This window comes from Dermacentor andersoni, chromosome 11 (genome assembly GCF_023375885.2).
Source record: "Dermacentor andersoni chromosome 11, qqDerAnde1_hic_scaffold, whole genome shotgun sequence".
Classification (NCBI taxonomy): domain Eukaryota; kingdom Metazoa; phylum Arthropoda; class Arachnida; order Ixodida; family Ixodidae; genus Dermacentor; species Dermacentor andersoni.
This window is the reverse complement of record NC_092824.1, coordinates 110,992,334-111,008,452: the sequence shown is the minus strand read 5'-3', so window position 1 is coordinate 111,008,452 and position 16,119 is coordinate 110,992,334. Positions and strand designations below refer to the sequence as shown.

Here is a 16,119-nt window from a genome sequence, read left to right as displayed (position 1 = left end):
GCACGCCAGATGAGCACTTTCTTAGAGGAAGTTTATACAGACAAGTTCTTGAAGCAGGCAAAAATGAGCATTAGCACAGTTAGTGAAAATGTTACATACTAACTGTGATCTAAAAACAATCAATTGCCTGTCAGTCTCTGCTGATCCATGTTTGCTGCTGCTTATATGCTGCAACTAAAGGCCAGTCATTGTAATAAATTGCATACATGTCTCATAAAAATTGTCTCTACAGCAACCTCTTAAAAAAAATTGTGCTATCCCCTCCCTCTCTGCAGTGCTGTGTCTGCTGTTTTTTTTACAAATTGTTAAAATTCACAGGTTAGCAGGTATGGGTATGAATTCGGACGCATTGGTTTACATTACGGTTGACTTCCGTTAATTCGATCCTGCCAGGACTGACGAAACTGGTCAAATTATCAGTTGGGTTGGATTAAACAAAAGGCAGAAAAAAAAAAAACGCCGAAACGCTGTTAATTCATTTAGTAGTATTGCCTTTAAGGTTAGCTTTAGCATTCACGTGGTAGTATTGCCTTTAAGGTTAAAGAGCCATGTTGTGCGGTGAAGCATACCAAGCCGGTGAAGATGCTACTGTTACAGGACATAGCAAGTGTTCTTTAATCTGCACACGCACATGTGCTATCTCCGGTCACAGTATGAGCATCGAGATGCCTAATAGGTTTACTGGCAGCCCTTCAGATTTTTAGATAGACCCCCGCTCTTTTGTTAGTTTTAAACGTCTCCTTGACTTTCTGAGTTTTTACAGCCAAGCTGTCAGTCTCAAGTTGGTTGGGATTTTTCGCGGTGCATCCTCACAGAAAAAAAAATATCTTCAGCGATTAAAAAAAAGAAAGCATCAGTCATTGTAGTGAAAAGTGCATACACTCCTTGGTATTATGCATACAACATACAGCACAGCATTCGTTTCAATAAAGAACAAGCACAAAACAAGCATCCAAACCACATCATTGATGATAATAAGCTCGTGATAACAATGCGAAGTAATTAGCATTACCCACATGCATTTCCTGGTAAAGATTACTGTTGTGCGAGCTGCCGTGGTGAAGGCAGCTTGCAACTTGGGTGGGGGGGTGACATCAGTAGTCTTTCATATACCAAAGAACCAGCCTAGCAACTGATTTTACTGTTGTTGCAGCACTGCTATGGGTAGTCAACACATAGTTAAGACTCCTGAGGAGCAGCATGAATACGAGGGGTGGCAAAGGGAAAAGAAACGGCAATATGACCAGTGGCTGCATGCTGCCAAAATGACCATTACTCCCATTACTACCATTACTTTAAAGCAGTAAAGCATTGCATAACCCTCTCAGCACATGTAGTAGTAGTTTTCAACAGCTTCACTGGACATCCACTTTTGCAGGCTGGGGATGGCAAGTCAATTTTTTCATTTTACAGCCTCCCTTTTCGCTAGCTTTCCGAAAACACAGATGGTTTTTCTCCACTTTTTGGTGCATGGTGCATGCACGCGTATATAATCAAGGAACGCATATGAGGCCCCATTAACAGTCTCATATCATATACGAGACACACATGTTGGCCAAACAGATGTTCAATTCGCCATAGCAACGTCAGTAACAGCGTTGAATGGATGCCAGCATGCTTATTAGGTGTCTAAATGCATGTACTGTCACCGGAGCTGGTGCGTGCGCACCTGCATAATTAAGAAATGTGTACTATGTCTCGTGATAATGGCCCCTTTCCATTCTTCCTATGCATCAACGCATAACACGGCTGTGTTGCGGTGAAGCTGGCCAGTCAAGTTCGAATTGCATATCAGGCAAAGGCAAATTTTAAGTTAGAAATAATGGCAGTTAGGGCCAATAGAAATGCGTGGGTGCTGGCCTGGACCTTCGGTCGGGATTGAATTAACCAAAAAATTGAATTAATTCGAGTCGAATTAACAGAAATCTACTGTAGAGCCTAATGGGTCCCATATTTATTGCTGCTTGTTATATTCTGTGTGATGGTCATATGTATAGATACAGCTTTTCCAGCAATTTTATTGCTGTGCATGTTGTACTTACACTTCGATGCAGCCTGCCTGTGCCTTTTTGTCTCATTTTTGTCTTCATTGCTGAACATGTTTGTCGTTGTTCTTTAAAGACTTGAGCTGGAGGTTGAGCCAATCTTTGGAAGCATGGCCATTTATGATGCCAAAGAGAAAAAGAAGGTGAGCTGGAGCTGTGATTTTCGAACTCACACACTTCCTATGTGCTTTTCATTTCCCTCCCTTCAGGCTCTTTTGATCGTGTGTTGTTTCCATTCTCTTGTGCTGTAGGGTTTCTCAGAATGTCCGTCTCAGTAATGCCACTGCCGAGCAGTTGGGCCTGCTCTCCTAATATGGCTAAGGTATTTTGCCACGATGAAATTGAATGTACGGCAAAAGAAGAAAAAGCAAGAGAGAGAGAGAGGGGGAGAGAGAGAAATGCATCTGCATGCTGCATTAAGGTCAAGCCTCAAGATAACAAGGTTGTGTTCGACATGAAAATACTTTCATTGTAACTCGTAATGCAAGCATAGATTCATGACATGCTCAAATTGGTGAGAAAAATTTAAGATTTACTTCATTATACCCTATAATTTGCTATTTTGAAGTTTGTATAATTTTCGCAGAAGCCTGTCACAGTTTGCAAACATTTGATTATATTTGTAATCACATCAGTGGAGAAGAACTTGCTTTTCTTGCTGTTGCATCTCCACTCATTCTGAGTTCAGTTTTTGCAATGCACTATTGCTGTTGGTCGCAAGTTTGCAGCATCGCCAATGTCCGTACATCTTTAATTGAGGGTATGCACATATCTAATAACTGTGTTTAAATGTTTTTCGTGCATCTTCTGATAAATTGTGGTTATAGACACTCTTGACTGGTAAGCTTTCATTTGTGCAACGAAAATATGGGTCCCTTGTTTACGGCTAGCGACCTTAGCTACACACATAGACATTGTTGGTGCTCGTTAAGCCTTCATTTTTAAGTAGTTCATCTTGTACTAGTTTGCAGTGCTTGTTAAACTATAGTAGCTGAATATTTGGGGTGTGCGAATATCAAAATTTTTGCATGCAAAGAGAATATGAATACTTAGCATTGAATATCGAATTGAATATTAGATAATGATGTGCATGCGCATTTATTAGCAAGTTGCTTTATTTTAACATGTTGAAACATTGCAATTACATTGTCATTGGTAAAAGAATTAAACTAGTAAGCCATTATACTAAAAGATTGTGTATTTGGCTCATGTTAGCTTTGGAAAATTGAATAATTTCTGCTAGTTGTCTGTTCTTGGCAACCTGTGCCTTAATATACCGCATCAATTTCCCGTAGGCTCAGAGGCATTTGACCATGTGCCAGTTGTCACTCATCGCATTTGCTATAAAGCAATAAGCTCAGAATTGGGGGTGGAACCTGCAAGGGAGTGCACCCTTGCTACTGAGGGGCTGGCTTTTCTGCAAAGCTTAGATGTACAGCAGCTAAGCGTGTTTACAGGTGAAATTTCGGAGCAGCATGAAATCATAGCAAACTTCAGCACAAAATCAGACACAGTTTCTTAGGTTAGATAGAAATAAACGTTAAGAACCATGTTTGCTCCCGCACAGCCAGCAATATATTCGATTCGTGTAGAATATTCTTATCCAATCGTATATTCGAAAATTCTTAAATACGTAGTTTTCGAATTCAATACGAATATTAAAAATATAATATTCGATCATATTCAAAATTTGCTATTATTTGCACACCCCTACTGAATACGTAAAATTTCACGTTTGGTTTCTCTTGTCCTGCCTGCTCTCAGGTTTCGGAGAACTTTTACTTCGACATGAACTCTGAACCTATGAAGAGGATGCTCTCTGACCACATTCCTTACCATGACATCTCGACGCTTTGTCGATCTTGCATCTTCAACATCACATACCCATCACCTGACCTCTTTCTAGTCATCAAAGTAAGGAATAACCTTTTACAGTGGAGTATGAGCTGGGATGTGTTGTGTCTGAATCAATGGTTACTGATTATTATATTTGTTCGTTATAACACTAGGTTTTATTTTAATTTCAGCCTAATAGTCCAGGTCGCACTATGTTTAGAACTGCGCTACAGTAACAGTGCAAGGTTTTCTTTTGTCCTTTTTACTGCATTGGGCGTTGCTGCTATAGGTTGCTGAGCTATGGAAGAAAGACAGTTGAATATGTTATTCCATATTTTGCGGTCTCCTCAGACATCTAGAATGGAAAATGATGTAGCACAGTGCAATAACAGCTTATGGATGTGATTAGTAGGAGGGACCTGATTGGGTCTTAAGTTATGCTGCTCGAAGCAGTGAAAATAACTAACCATGTTAGCTAAGTTAGGCATATCATTGGCATCAGTGGCAGTTGTGAATTTTTTGTTCACTGTTATGAGTGACACATGTAATTTCTAGCCAACTGAGTTCTAACATTGGGAACTTTACAGGATACTAAAGGGGCCCTGAAATACTTTTCTAACTAATCATGGAATGACCTCACTGACCTCACTATTAAAGGACATTGCCTCACGAATCTCCTTCCACAAAATTTCTGAATACTTCAAATATAAGAAGTGTTAGAGGTAGTTATTGTGGTGTGCAAGTGCTCCGGTATCACCGAATTGAATCAAATAGTGAACATTCAAATAATTTGATTTCTGAATTGAATATTTATTATTCGATTTTTTGGATATTGGGTATCTTCAATGTGGAGACCTCTGCAGTGCCACGTGTCATGTGCACCTCAGAGCCCCTCATGCTCAATGCCACCCAGGTGAGCGTTTCACTCCATTTTCGGCATAAAAGGAGCACTGAGTGCACCACGGACGGGCTTCTCCAACTGACATGGTCACAGACTTTGGTCACTGCGAGCACTCCCCGACGTCGGCCCTATGCAGGATCGTACACGCAGTGCCTGAAGGCCACATTTCGTACAATGGCACCATGTCGGCCGGGCCGCCTCTGTCGATAGTGTTCGCCCGGGTAGACAGAACCGATTGAAATGATAATGCGACGCAGACAGAGGAAACGGCAGCAATAGCATTGTGTATATTGCAAAGTGCGAAAGCATGTGCGAAGGTCGGGCCGATTAGCCGCCAATAGACACGCAGATCGTGTTGTATACACGGCGACAAACTTCACAATGCTTCAACTGCCATCAATCTAACCCACATGCGTGATCTTGGGACCGAGCACTGATGAGCTACCCGTATGAACATATCATCGGCAAGCATTCCGCAACAGATTGCAACCCGTTATCACATTGGCCAGTGGTGAATTTGCAGCTAACACTGCCTGAGTTGTTAGGCCTAATCGGCACAGCTTCATCAGATGTTCGTGACTAAAGTTATGGGGGTGCTGAATCAATGCAGATCTATTCACAGCAGCTGCACGACACTCAGAAAGCTGACCAACTGCCTCGCAAACGAAAGTGAGGGTACAGGTTGGCATTGCATGGAAATTGTTCATGGCTGCCATCAATGCGACGCACTGTACCGCAGCCTCTCATTCCTGTTGCCATTCGTAGATGAACATTGGTGGCTTCTTGTAGCTTTGAGCAACCTGTCGCAAGATTAGCCTTAGTTTTAGTGTTATGGTAGTGAAAGTGTGATGACCCAGTTGCATGCATTTGCGTGGATGGTGGATGAACGAGGCAGGTGGGAGGCTGCTGCTAACGACATTGTGAAAGAGAGAACACGCGATTTTTGTTTATTTTTGGCATGTGATTGTAAATTTCTTGCTACATGCAGGGGAATAACATTTGGCTTACATGTTCACAGGAGCCTCGTTTACAGATCGCAACATTTTCTTATGTTCAAAAACCATTTCAAGGCCCCTTTAATGCTTGATTTAGTCGTGTTTCCGTTGTGCATGTTCACATCTTTATCTTTGTAAGGTTGGTTATGTTTTCTTGGTCATTGTGCCTACTTTTACATTGTGCCTGCTCTGCCCTCAGCCAGTGCCTAATAGGAAATAAGGTTGTTTCTTCTTTGCTTTCAGCTTGAGAAAGTTCTACAGGGAGACATCAATGAATGTGCAGAGCCTTACATGAAGGACGAAAAGGTAATTTCGAAAGTTCTTTTGAGTTTGAGCAGAATTCTTGTGCTATACTTATGCTGCATCAGTGCCTTGCTTTGATATTTGTTAGCATTGACTGGAAAACTATATGACACATGCAGAACAAGGACAAGGTTCGTGCCAATGCTCTGGCAACATGCAAGCGCCTGGGCAAGTACCGCATGCCCTTTGCGTGGACAGCAGTCTACCTGCTCAATGTGCTGACAGGGGTCAACAGCCTCGACAAGGACAGTGGCAGCGATCGAGATAGCATTGGCTCAAATAACACCCTAGGTGAGGACCTTGCAGATAACATGTAATGTTTAAATCACTGTGTAAATTCTGGACTTAGCTGTGTGGAATTTTTCCTCATGGTGTCAACAAATGCCTAGCAGTGGCCATTGCACACCATTTGTACAGCTTTGAAACAACCCTGTTTGTTGAAGAGCAAAAAGAGGTTTGGTGTGTTTTTGCTTGTAGCAAGTCTTCTAATATAGTACACATCTAGCTTGTTTAGTTTAGCATAGTTTCTAGTTTAGTAGAACACAGTCTTACTGGGGCCAAACTTGATGCTGGGTTAGTTGGTACATAACTGGTGTAAAATAGATATGCAACAACCACAGGAGGAAGACAACGAAAAAAGGGGGCATCTCTGTAGTAGAAAGACAGGTACAGAAGGCAAGACCTGCTATAGGAGAAATATAACTTAGTAAAACTTGCTGCTGGGCTAGTTCGTATATTATAACTGGTGTGAAACAGAACAGGTGCACAACAACCCATGGAAAGAAGACTCGAAAGTCTTCCTTCTGTGCAAGAAAGAGGTGAGGCGCGCAGACAGGACACAAGAGTAGAGAAGTGGACAACACGTCAACAACCACTTCTCTACTCTTGTGTCCTGTCTGCACGCCTCACCTCTTTTTTGCATAACGAATCCTTACCAACTAGCTCAGCTTTCTGTCGTTCCTTCTGTGGTTGTTGTGTATCTATTTCACACGAGTTTACTGTGCTATGTGTGAAGGGCACAACTGATGTAGTAAGCACAATTTGCTAATATTATGCACACTACTTTAATGTAGGATTAGTAATGGTTAAGATTGCTTTCAAGTATCATCTTATTCTGATGGTCTGTATTTTAGCAGTTTCAATCGAAACTACTTATATTTTATATTTTTTATTGAATTTGTGTTTTCCATCCTGCGTAGACAAGTTTGTTGCACTGTGATGCATCACGTTATATGCACTTTTGTTAATATACTCTTGGGTCTATTTGTCAAGCAAACCTTGGAATCGTTGTCGGTGAGTTCACCATTTGGATGGTATGGAGTGGTATGGCATATGCTTTAGTTTGATTGGTGGCATTTTGTTTTTATGTGTATGTACTTGCAACCGCTGAACTGTCACGCTTCCTGATAGTTTGCATAATCTTAATGTCTTTCTTTATGCATTGCATGCTTTTGAAATGTGTTGTGAGTTTTGTGAAACCGTGTTGTCATCATGCAACTGTGTTTGCATCATATCTAAGCCACAGTCTGGTTTCTGCCTGCTGTGTGCATGCTGGAAATTATCTACTGTTTTTGTCATGTACTGTTTGCATGCAACTGTAAATTGGTATACATTCGTCAAGAAATGGCTGTAGCATGGTTACAAGATGAGATTAGTCTTCAGCGGTTGATCCAAAATGCTCTCAGGTCGACGTGGCTCTCTGGAACGACGGGCTGGATCCGAGAAGCGTCGCAGCTGGTCTCCAGATGACTTTGCTAACAGCCTTGACACTTTTCGCCCAGTTACCCTCACTGTGTCAAGCTTCTTCAAGCAGGTGAGGCCCTCTACCCAACAGCTCCGAACAGAATGTATTTCACCAGCTTGTGCTGGATCTTTGAATCATTGAGTTAGGCTTGCTTTCTAGAATAAAGGTTCGCTGTTGAGTGAGAGTCGTAAGTTTATTTTTGCAGCTCGGGCCTAGCCTTGATTCTTCATTTTTGGATGTTCTCAAAAGAAGATACCTATCACACTCATTTTGTAGCCCTCACTTACAAAATAAAGTAGATTTCAGCACAACGCATAATTTTATGTAAAAGACCTGATAGGCAAATATTAATAAAGTAGGGTGGTAGAGCTAAAATTGCTCGTAATGCAGATTTCTTTTTCAGCTTTGCTGGATAGTAACAGTTTAACAAAGTTCCTCCTATGATCAGCTGCTTTCCCATTTACACATGACGTTGCTGTTTTTGATGTTCCTGTCACATTGTTTATTGATTTACTGATTTCATTTTTTAGTTCGAAAACTGAAACAAATATCAGAAGGACATCTCATTGTAGGCACTAGCCATAAGTACTCGTCTCCATTTTCGCTGTGGCTTTTTTTTTTTTTTTTCTATTGAAGATAACTCTGATATATATTTTTCTTCCTTTGCACAGCTGCAGACATTCACATTCTAAGCTGCTGGGAATATGCATAATTATTACGGCATTACACACTTTAATAAACAGTCTAAATACACTGCCTTACCAAAAAGCTAGTTATTTTTTTCATTTCTTTTATTGCTGTAATTATCAGTTGTTCACATCTTTTCTTTTTTTTTGCATCTCAGGAAAGTGACAGACTGAGAGATGAAGATCTGTACAAGTTCCTCGTGGACCTCAAGCGGTCAGGCTCAATGCTGAAAAGACTCAAGAGCATTCCAGGTATGCTGCCTAACTTTAGTTGCATCCTAGACTATTAGAAATCTTCAGCTTTGACAGGTGTCTCTGTCTGACAGCATTGTGCCTTTTCCTGGGCTTTGTTAGCTTTAGTTGCTTATGAGACTGAGTGTTTGTCACATGCTGGAACTTGCACAATACAACATGCCATCTGCAAGCTTGAGCATATAGTAGCAGCATCTTTCTGTCCTTCCATACTTCCCATGTCTGCCAAACGCACTGTGCTGAGCGAAGTCTTCGTGGCACAAATGTATTTCCTAAAGTATAATGGTATGCTATATTATAGTTGGGTTGACTAGCAGTCTCCTTATGGTTAGACCCGAATATTTAATGCATGGCACTAGACACATAGTTTCACTGGATGTCTGCTGATGCGAGTTGGATGAATTTGTTGAATTTAAGGGATATTTGCATTTAGAGTTTCTTTTAACACGCTATTGATTGTGGATGCTGAATTTGACTTTAAGCCTCTGCTTTCCTCAAACACAGTTGGAAATCACAGAATTCAGAAATGTTTTATACTACCGTAACGCTGCAGCTGTTCTGCAAACACACATTACAGTTTTGCAAGTTACTGGGATTGGTGTTAGTTTAACTTCTGTTTTATTAATTGCAGGACTTTGGTCTGTTACACATTGGTTAATCTGTTGTTTTGATTTATGTATGTTATATTTGAAAATTAAAGGGGAGGCAGAACTACACATTTTACGTAAGACTTGAAATTCTCTTCATAGGAAAGTCATGGACAATTGGGCACTTAGAATGGACTCTGTGTATAGACTGTGGCATTTACAAACAAACCACCTTCTCATCTTTCTGTAAGCTCCCTAGCCATATAGTTGTCATTGTATTTACTAAAGTTGCTGTCACCAAACAGAAAGGACAGCTGCAGTCAAAAATATCTTGATGCCATGGAGTGTGCGTAAATTTAAGCACAGAAATAATGCCCAGAAGAGTGCATGCAGAATACTGAAAGGTTTACATTAGGCTCCATTGATTCATGACACTTTAGTTTGATTAGCCAGTTACAAAGCATTAATTGATTACCTTAAAAGTGAGTATAGTATGATTACTCGATGATACGAATCTCACGGGGTCACAAAAAATATTCATATTAGCCGAAATTTGTATAATCTAAACACAATTAATTAAAGAGTCAGAGGTGAACTCACTCAGGCACACGTACGTAAAAAGCATTTATTTCTTGAAGAAAACATCTCTAATGTCCTTCTGCTTCTTTTTCTTTGTCAGGTCACTTAGCAGACTTCGTTCAAATCCATAAAAACGTGTGCACGTGTCGTCGCTGATTTCATCCACGGCCATAGCATGCCTCAGAATGTTGAGCGCGTGTAGTGTTTCAGCCGCCGGTGGTGGTCCTTCGCTGTTGCCCACGTCTATGTCGTCGCCATCATCGCTAGAATCAGCAGCCTCGCATGTGGCCTCTTCGACAATGTCTTCTACCGTGCGCACACCACAGGTGGCGAGATTGTCATCTGCAGTGCAAAAGTAATCAGCTATGCACACGACATTAAGCCGTTCCCAATCCTCAATTGTATCTTCCGGCTCTGGGGGCACCCCTTTCTGGACTCCCGAAGAAGCCGCATTTGCTGAAGCAGTTAGCTATGGTAGTCGGAGTTACCCGATCCCATGCCATAGCTATAAAATGGATGGCGTCCAAGAGGCTTATTCGCAGGTCGCCTTCGTCCTTTCGATCAATTTTACAAATGGGCAGCGCACAAGAAGGCTCTTGAAATGGTGTTTCGCTTTATTTATAAAATCTCAGCGTCAAGGGGTTGCAGGTGCGTTGTCGTGTTCGCGGGTAAAAAGACAAGTGTGACGTTTTGATGCATTACTTGCCTCGGGTGGGCGGCGCACTGGTCAAGAAACAGAACAAGCCGTCCTCCTGTCAAGGAGCAACAGAAACTCTTCGAACAGCACCGCCGTCATCCACGCCTTTTTGTTCGCGCAATAGACGCACGGCAAATGACTCTCGCACTTGAAGCACCGGTGCTTTTGAAACTTGCCAACTACTGTGTGCTTAAGTTTCTCCGATCCATCGGCGTTACAGCATAAGAAAACCGTAATGCGGTCTTTGCTCTTTTTGCCTCCTTTGCATGCTTTGCCTTTTAAACAGAGGCTCTTCTCTGGTTGCAGGTTAAAAAACAGACCTGCCTCATCAGCATTAAAAACATCACGAGGCTCATACTCTGCTATGAGTGACGGCAGCTTCGCTAGCCAGTCGCTGACCACTGCCTCATCAGCTTTTTTCGCTTTGCCGCAAACGCTTTTATAAATGAAACCGATCCTAGTTTTAAAACACTGAAGCCACCCACCTGAGGCCTGGAATCCATCGATGTGCAGAGCAAGTGCGAACTCGTCGGCTTTCTCCCACAAAACTTTACCGTCAATATTTACACCAGCTGCGGTTACTTCTTAAACCAAGTCAGGAGAGTCTCCTCAAGCTTCACATGCTGAGCGCTCTTCGCTTGCTTCGCGTCGACGTTGAACGAAAGCACGTTTTTCGTGATAGTCTCTCCCTGTGCAACAATTGTGCTCAGTGTTGATGTTACGAGGCTTAGCTTCTTAGCCAACTCCGTCCGCTTCCTCTTGTGATCCTCATCGACCTTTCGAAGAATGTTTAATTTCTCTTTAAAGGAGAGCGCTTTCCGCTTGCGAGACATAGCTCGCTGTGACTAGGCAAAATAGCACAAGCACAAAGCACGCAGCCTGAAGCACAGCAGCCACTCCGTCCGATGGCACGCGAAAAAGGAGGGAAAGCACAAAAGCAACAAAAGCACCACCGCTTCAAACACTTCCCGCCCAGTCACGGCCTTCGCGCTGTCCGGCGCCGCATCCACACCTCCGCACCAAAAGAGAAAGGGAGAAATCGCATGACTGCGCGCTGTTCTCTTTCATGGCCGTTGATGAGGCGGCGTTTATTTGTATCAACTTACACGGGTCGAAAATGGATTCGTAACAACCGTTCTCTAGCATGTTGCAAAGTAATGGGGCTCGGCCAGGACCACAGAAAAATTTGTATCATCCGGAAATTCGTATTAGCCGGGATCATATCATCGAGATTTCACTGTATAGCACAGTAACACAAAACGAACAGGAGTTAGACACATACAGTGTCTAATCATGAATCACCAGCAGGCCTGACTTTTCACTATTTTGGAATTGATAGAGTATTTTAGCATGGTATAACCATTGTACCATTATTATTACTGGTACTTACTGCTGCTGGACACACAATCATGTGGTTTACTACAGATTCACAGTTGGGGGAACTGGTACTGGTAACAGTAACAGCATAACGCGATTGCGGAGCTAAAATACTCTGATACAGTCGAACCTCAATATAAAGAACACACATATAGTGAGTTATCAGATCATCATCATCAGCCTAGTTACGCCCACTGCAGGGCAAAGGCCTCTCCCATACTTCTCCAACTGCCCCGGTCATGTACTAATTGTGGCCATGTTGTCCCTGCAAACGTCTTAATGTCATCTGCCCACCTAACTTTCTGCCGCCCCCTGCTACGCTTCCCTTCTCTTGGAATCCAGTCCGTAGCTCTTAGTGACCATCGGTTATCTTCCCTCCTCATTACATGTCCGGCCCATGCCCATTTCTTTTTCTTGATTTGAACTAAGATGTCGTTTACCCGCGTTTGTTGCCTCACCCAATCTGCTCTTTTCTTATCCCTTAACGTTACACCCATCATTCTTCTTTCCATAGCTCGTTGCGTCGTTCTCAATTTCAGCAGAACCCTTTTCGTAAGCCTCCAGGTTTCTGCCCCATATGTGAGTACTGGTAACACACAGCTGTTGTACACTTTCCTTTTGAGGGATAGTGGCAACCTACTGTTCATGATTTGAGAATGCCTGCCAAACGCACCCCAACCCATTCTTATTCTTCTGGTTATTTCAGTCTCATGATCCGGATCCGTGGTCACTACCTGCCCTAAGTAGATGTATTCCCTTACCACTTCCAGTGTTTCGCTACCTATCGTAAACTGCTGTTCTCTTCCGAGACTGTTAAACAGTACTTTAGTTTTCTGCAGATTAATTTTCAGACCCACCCTTCTGCTTTGCCTCTCCAGGTCAGTGAGCATGCATTGCAATTGGTCTCTTGAGTTACTAAGCAAGGCAATATCATCAGCGAATCGCAAGTTGCTAAGGTATTCTCCATCAACTTTTATCCCCAATTCTTCCCACTCCAGGCCTCTGAATACCTCCTGTAAACATGCTGTGAATAGCATTGGAGATATCGTATCTCCCTGTCTGACGCCTTTCTTTATAGGGATTTTGTTGCTTTCTTTGTTGAGGACTACGGTGGCTGTGGAGCCGCTATAGATATCTTCCAGTATTTTTACATATGGCTCATCTACACCCTGATTCCGTAATGCCTCCATGACTGCTGAGGTTTCGACTGAATCAAACGCTTTCTCGTAATCAATGAAAGCTATATATAAGGGTTGGTTATATTCTGCACATTTCTCTATCACTTGATTGATAGTGTGAATATGGTCTATTGTTGAGTAGCCTTTACGGAATCCTGCCTGGTCCTTTGGTTGACAGAAGTCTAAGGTGTTCCTGATTCTATTTGCGATTACCTTAGTAAATACTTTGTAGGCAACGGACAGTAAGCTGATCGGTCTATAATTTTTCAAGTCTTTGGCGTCCCCTTTCTTATGGATTAGGATTATGTTAGCGTTCTTCCAAGATTCCGGTACGCTCGAGGTTATGAGGCATTGCGTATACAGGGTGGCCAGTTTCTCTAGAACAATCTGACCACCATCCTTCAACAAATCTGCTGTTACCTGATCCTCCCCAGCTGCCTTCCCCCTTTGCATAGCTCCTAAGGCTTTCTTTACTTCTTCTGGCGTTACCTGTGGGATTTCGAATTCCTCTAGGCTATTCTCTCTTCCACTATCGTCGTGGGTGCCACTGGTACTGTATAAATCTCTATAGAACTCCTCAGCCACTTGAACTATCTCGTCCATATTAGTAACGATATTGCCGGCTTTGTCTCTTAACGCACACATCTGATTCTTGCCTATTCCTAGTTTCTTCTTCACTGTTTTTAGGCTTCCTCCTTTCCTGAGAGCCTGTTCAATTCTATCCATATTATAGTTCCTGATGTCCGCTGTCTTACGCTTGTTGATTAACTTAGAAAGTTCTGCCAGTTCTATCCTAGCTGTAGGATTAGAGGCTTTCATACATTGGCGTTTCTTGATCAGATCTTTCGTCTCCTGCGATAGCTTACTGGTTTCCTGTCTAACGGCGTTACCACCGACTTCTATTGCGCACTCCTTGATGATGCCCATGAGATTGTCGTTCATTGCTTCAACACTAAGGTCCTCTTCCTGAGTTAAAGCCGAATACCTGTTCTGTAGTTTGATCCGGAATTCCTCTAGTTTCCCTCTTACCGCTAACTCATTGATTGGCTTCTTGTGTACCAGTTTCTTTCGTTCCCTCCTCAAGTCTAGGCTAATTCGAGTTCTTACCATCCTGTGGTCACTGCAGCGTACCTTGCCGAGCACGTCTACATCTTGAATGATGCCAGGGTTCGCGCAGAGTATGAAGTCGATTTCATTTCTAGTCTCACCATTCGGGCTCCTCCACGTCCACTTTCGGCTAACCCGCTTGCGGAAAAAGGTATTCATTATACGCATATTATTCTGTTCTGCAAACTCTACTAATAATTCTCCTCTGCTATTCCTAGAGCCTATGCCATATTCCCCCACTGACTTGTCTCCAGCCTGCTTCTTGCCTACCCTGGCATTGAAGTCGCCCATCAGTATAGTGTATTTTGTTTTGACTTTACCCATCGCCGATTCTACGTCTTCATAAAAGCTTTCGACTTCCTGGTCATCATGACTAGATGTAGGAGCGTAGACCTGTACAACCTTCATTTTGTACCTCTTATTAAGTTTCACAACAAGACATGCCACCCTCTCGTTAATGCTATAGAATTCCTGTATGTTACCAGCTATTTCCTTATTAATCAGGAATCCGACTCCTAGTTCTCGTCTCTCCGCTAAGCCCCGGTAACACAGTACATGCCCGCTTTTTAGCACTGTATATGCTTCTTTTGTCCTCCTAACCTCACTGAGCCCTATTATATCCCATTTACTACCCTCTAATTCCTCCAATAACACTGCTAGACTCGCCTCACTAGATAGCGTTCTAACGTTAAACGTTGCCAGGTTCAGATTCCAATGGCGGCCTGTCCGGAGCCAGGTATTCTTAGCACCCTCTGCAGCGTCACAGATCTGACCGCCGCCGTGGTCAGTTGCTTCGCGGCTGCTGGGGACTGAGGGCCGGGGTTCGATTGTTGTATTCATATAGGAGGTTGTGGCCAAGTACTGCACCAGGGTGGCCAATCCTGCTCTGGTGAGAGAGTGCGTTACCGGTTCTGGTCACCGGGATCAGGCCGCACTCCAGGCCTGTTTGTGCAATTTTCTCAACACACGGTTTTGTTCTTTTGTATTTTCCGGTGGAGAATAGCGCGGCACCGGGATTTGAATCACGGTCCTCTTGCACTGGAGACGGATACTCTACCGTCCCCGTAGGAGTTAAATTAAAGATTAATTTATGGGGTTTTACGTGACAAAACCACTTTCTGATTATGCACGCCGTAGTGGAGGACTCCGAAAATTTCGACCACCTGGGGTTCTTTAACGTGCACTTAATTCTAAGTACACGGGTGTTTTCGCATTTCGCCCCCATCGAAATGCGGCCGCCGTGGTCGGGGTCCGATCCCGCTACTTCGTGCTCAGCAGTCTAACACCATAACCACTGAGCAACCACGGCAGGTCCCGCAGGAGTTGTACGCCTCATTTAACCTACAGTGGTGCCCTACTTGGTCAGTCAAGGTGGACCAATCTGAGCTCGGTTATACCGCATGGATGGCACTCGGCTAGAGAACCTGGTATTTATGACCTGCACATGTGAGTGTGAGGCCATACATATTTGAAGATATATATCTTTCTTTCTTTTTTTTTTTTTTTTAGGAGGGTTCCCGTACAGTGATAAAATAAAGGATAAGACATTAAAAGAAAGAAAAAAAAAAGAAAGAAAAAGGGGCGGAAAAAAAAAAAAAAAAAGGAACATAACAGGTGATTTGAACTCGTGACCCTTCGATGTTGCCCGGAACGATAGCTCAGTCGGTTGGTTCGTCAGGCCCCAGGCTACTTTCAAGCGCCACAGCTCCTCCTCCGAGCCTCACACTTACGTGGAAAGAGACTCATGTTGTCCGCGATAGTCGGTTTTTGCTGATTCCGAGTAGTTGGAAGGCATACTTTCTAGGAAAAATGGCCGCTCAAGGAGAAGAGCG

General features: G+C 43.0%; 1 protein-coding gene across 2 annotated transcripts in view; it reads left to right on the top strand.

Moving 5' to 3' along the window:
- Zir (dedicator of cytokinesis) overlaps positions 1–16,119 on the top strand; it is a 74,886-nt gene that overhangs the window by 6,844 nt on the left and 51,923 nt on the right. The window contains exons 7-13 of one of the 2 annotated variants that reach the window (XM_050186338.2): positions 2,122–2,188; positions 3,810–3,959; positions 6,021–6,083; positions 6,200–6,371; positions 7,353–7,373; positions 7,766–7,893; positions 8,669–8,762. In XM_050186338.2, the coding sequence (XP_050042295.1) occupies positions 2,122–2,188; positions 3,810–3,959; positions 6,021–6,083; positions 6,200–6,371; positions 7,353–7,373; positions 7,766–7,893; positions 8,669–8,762 (695 nt within the window). The remainder of the gene's footprint in view (positions 1–2,121; positions 2,189–3,809; positions 3,960–6,020; positions 6,084–6,199; positions 6,372–7,352; positions 7,374–7,765; positions 7,894–8,668; positions 8,763–16,119) is intronic. The other variant, XM_050186339.2, reaches the window with a different exon arrangement.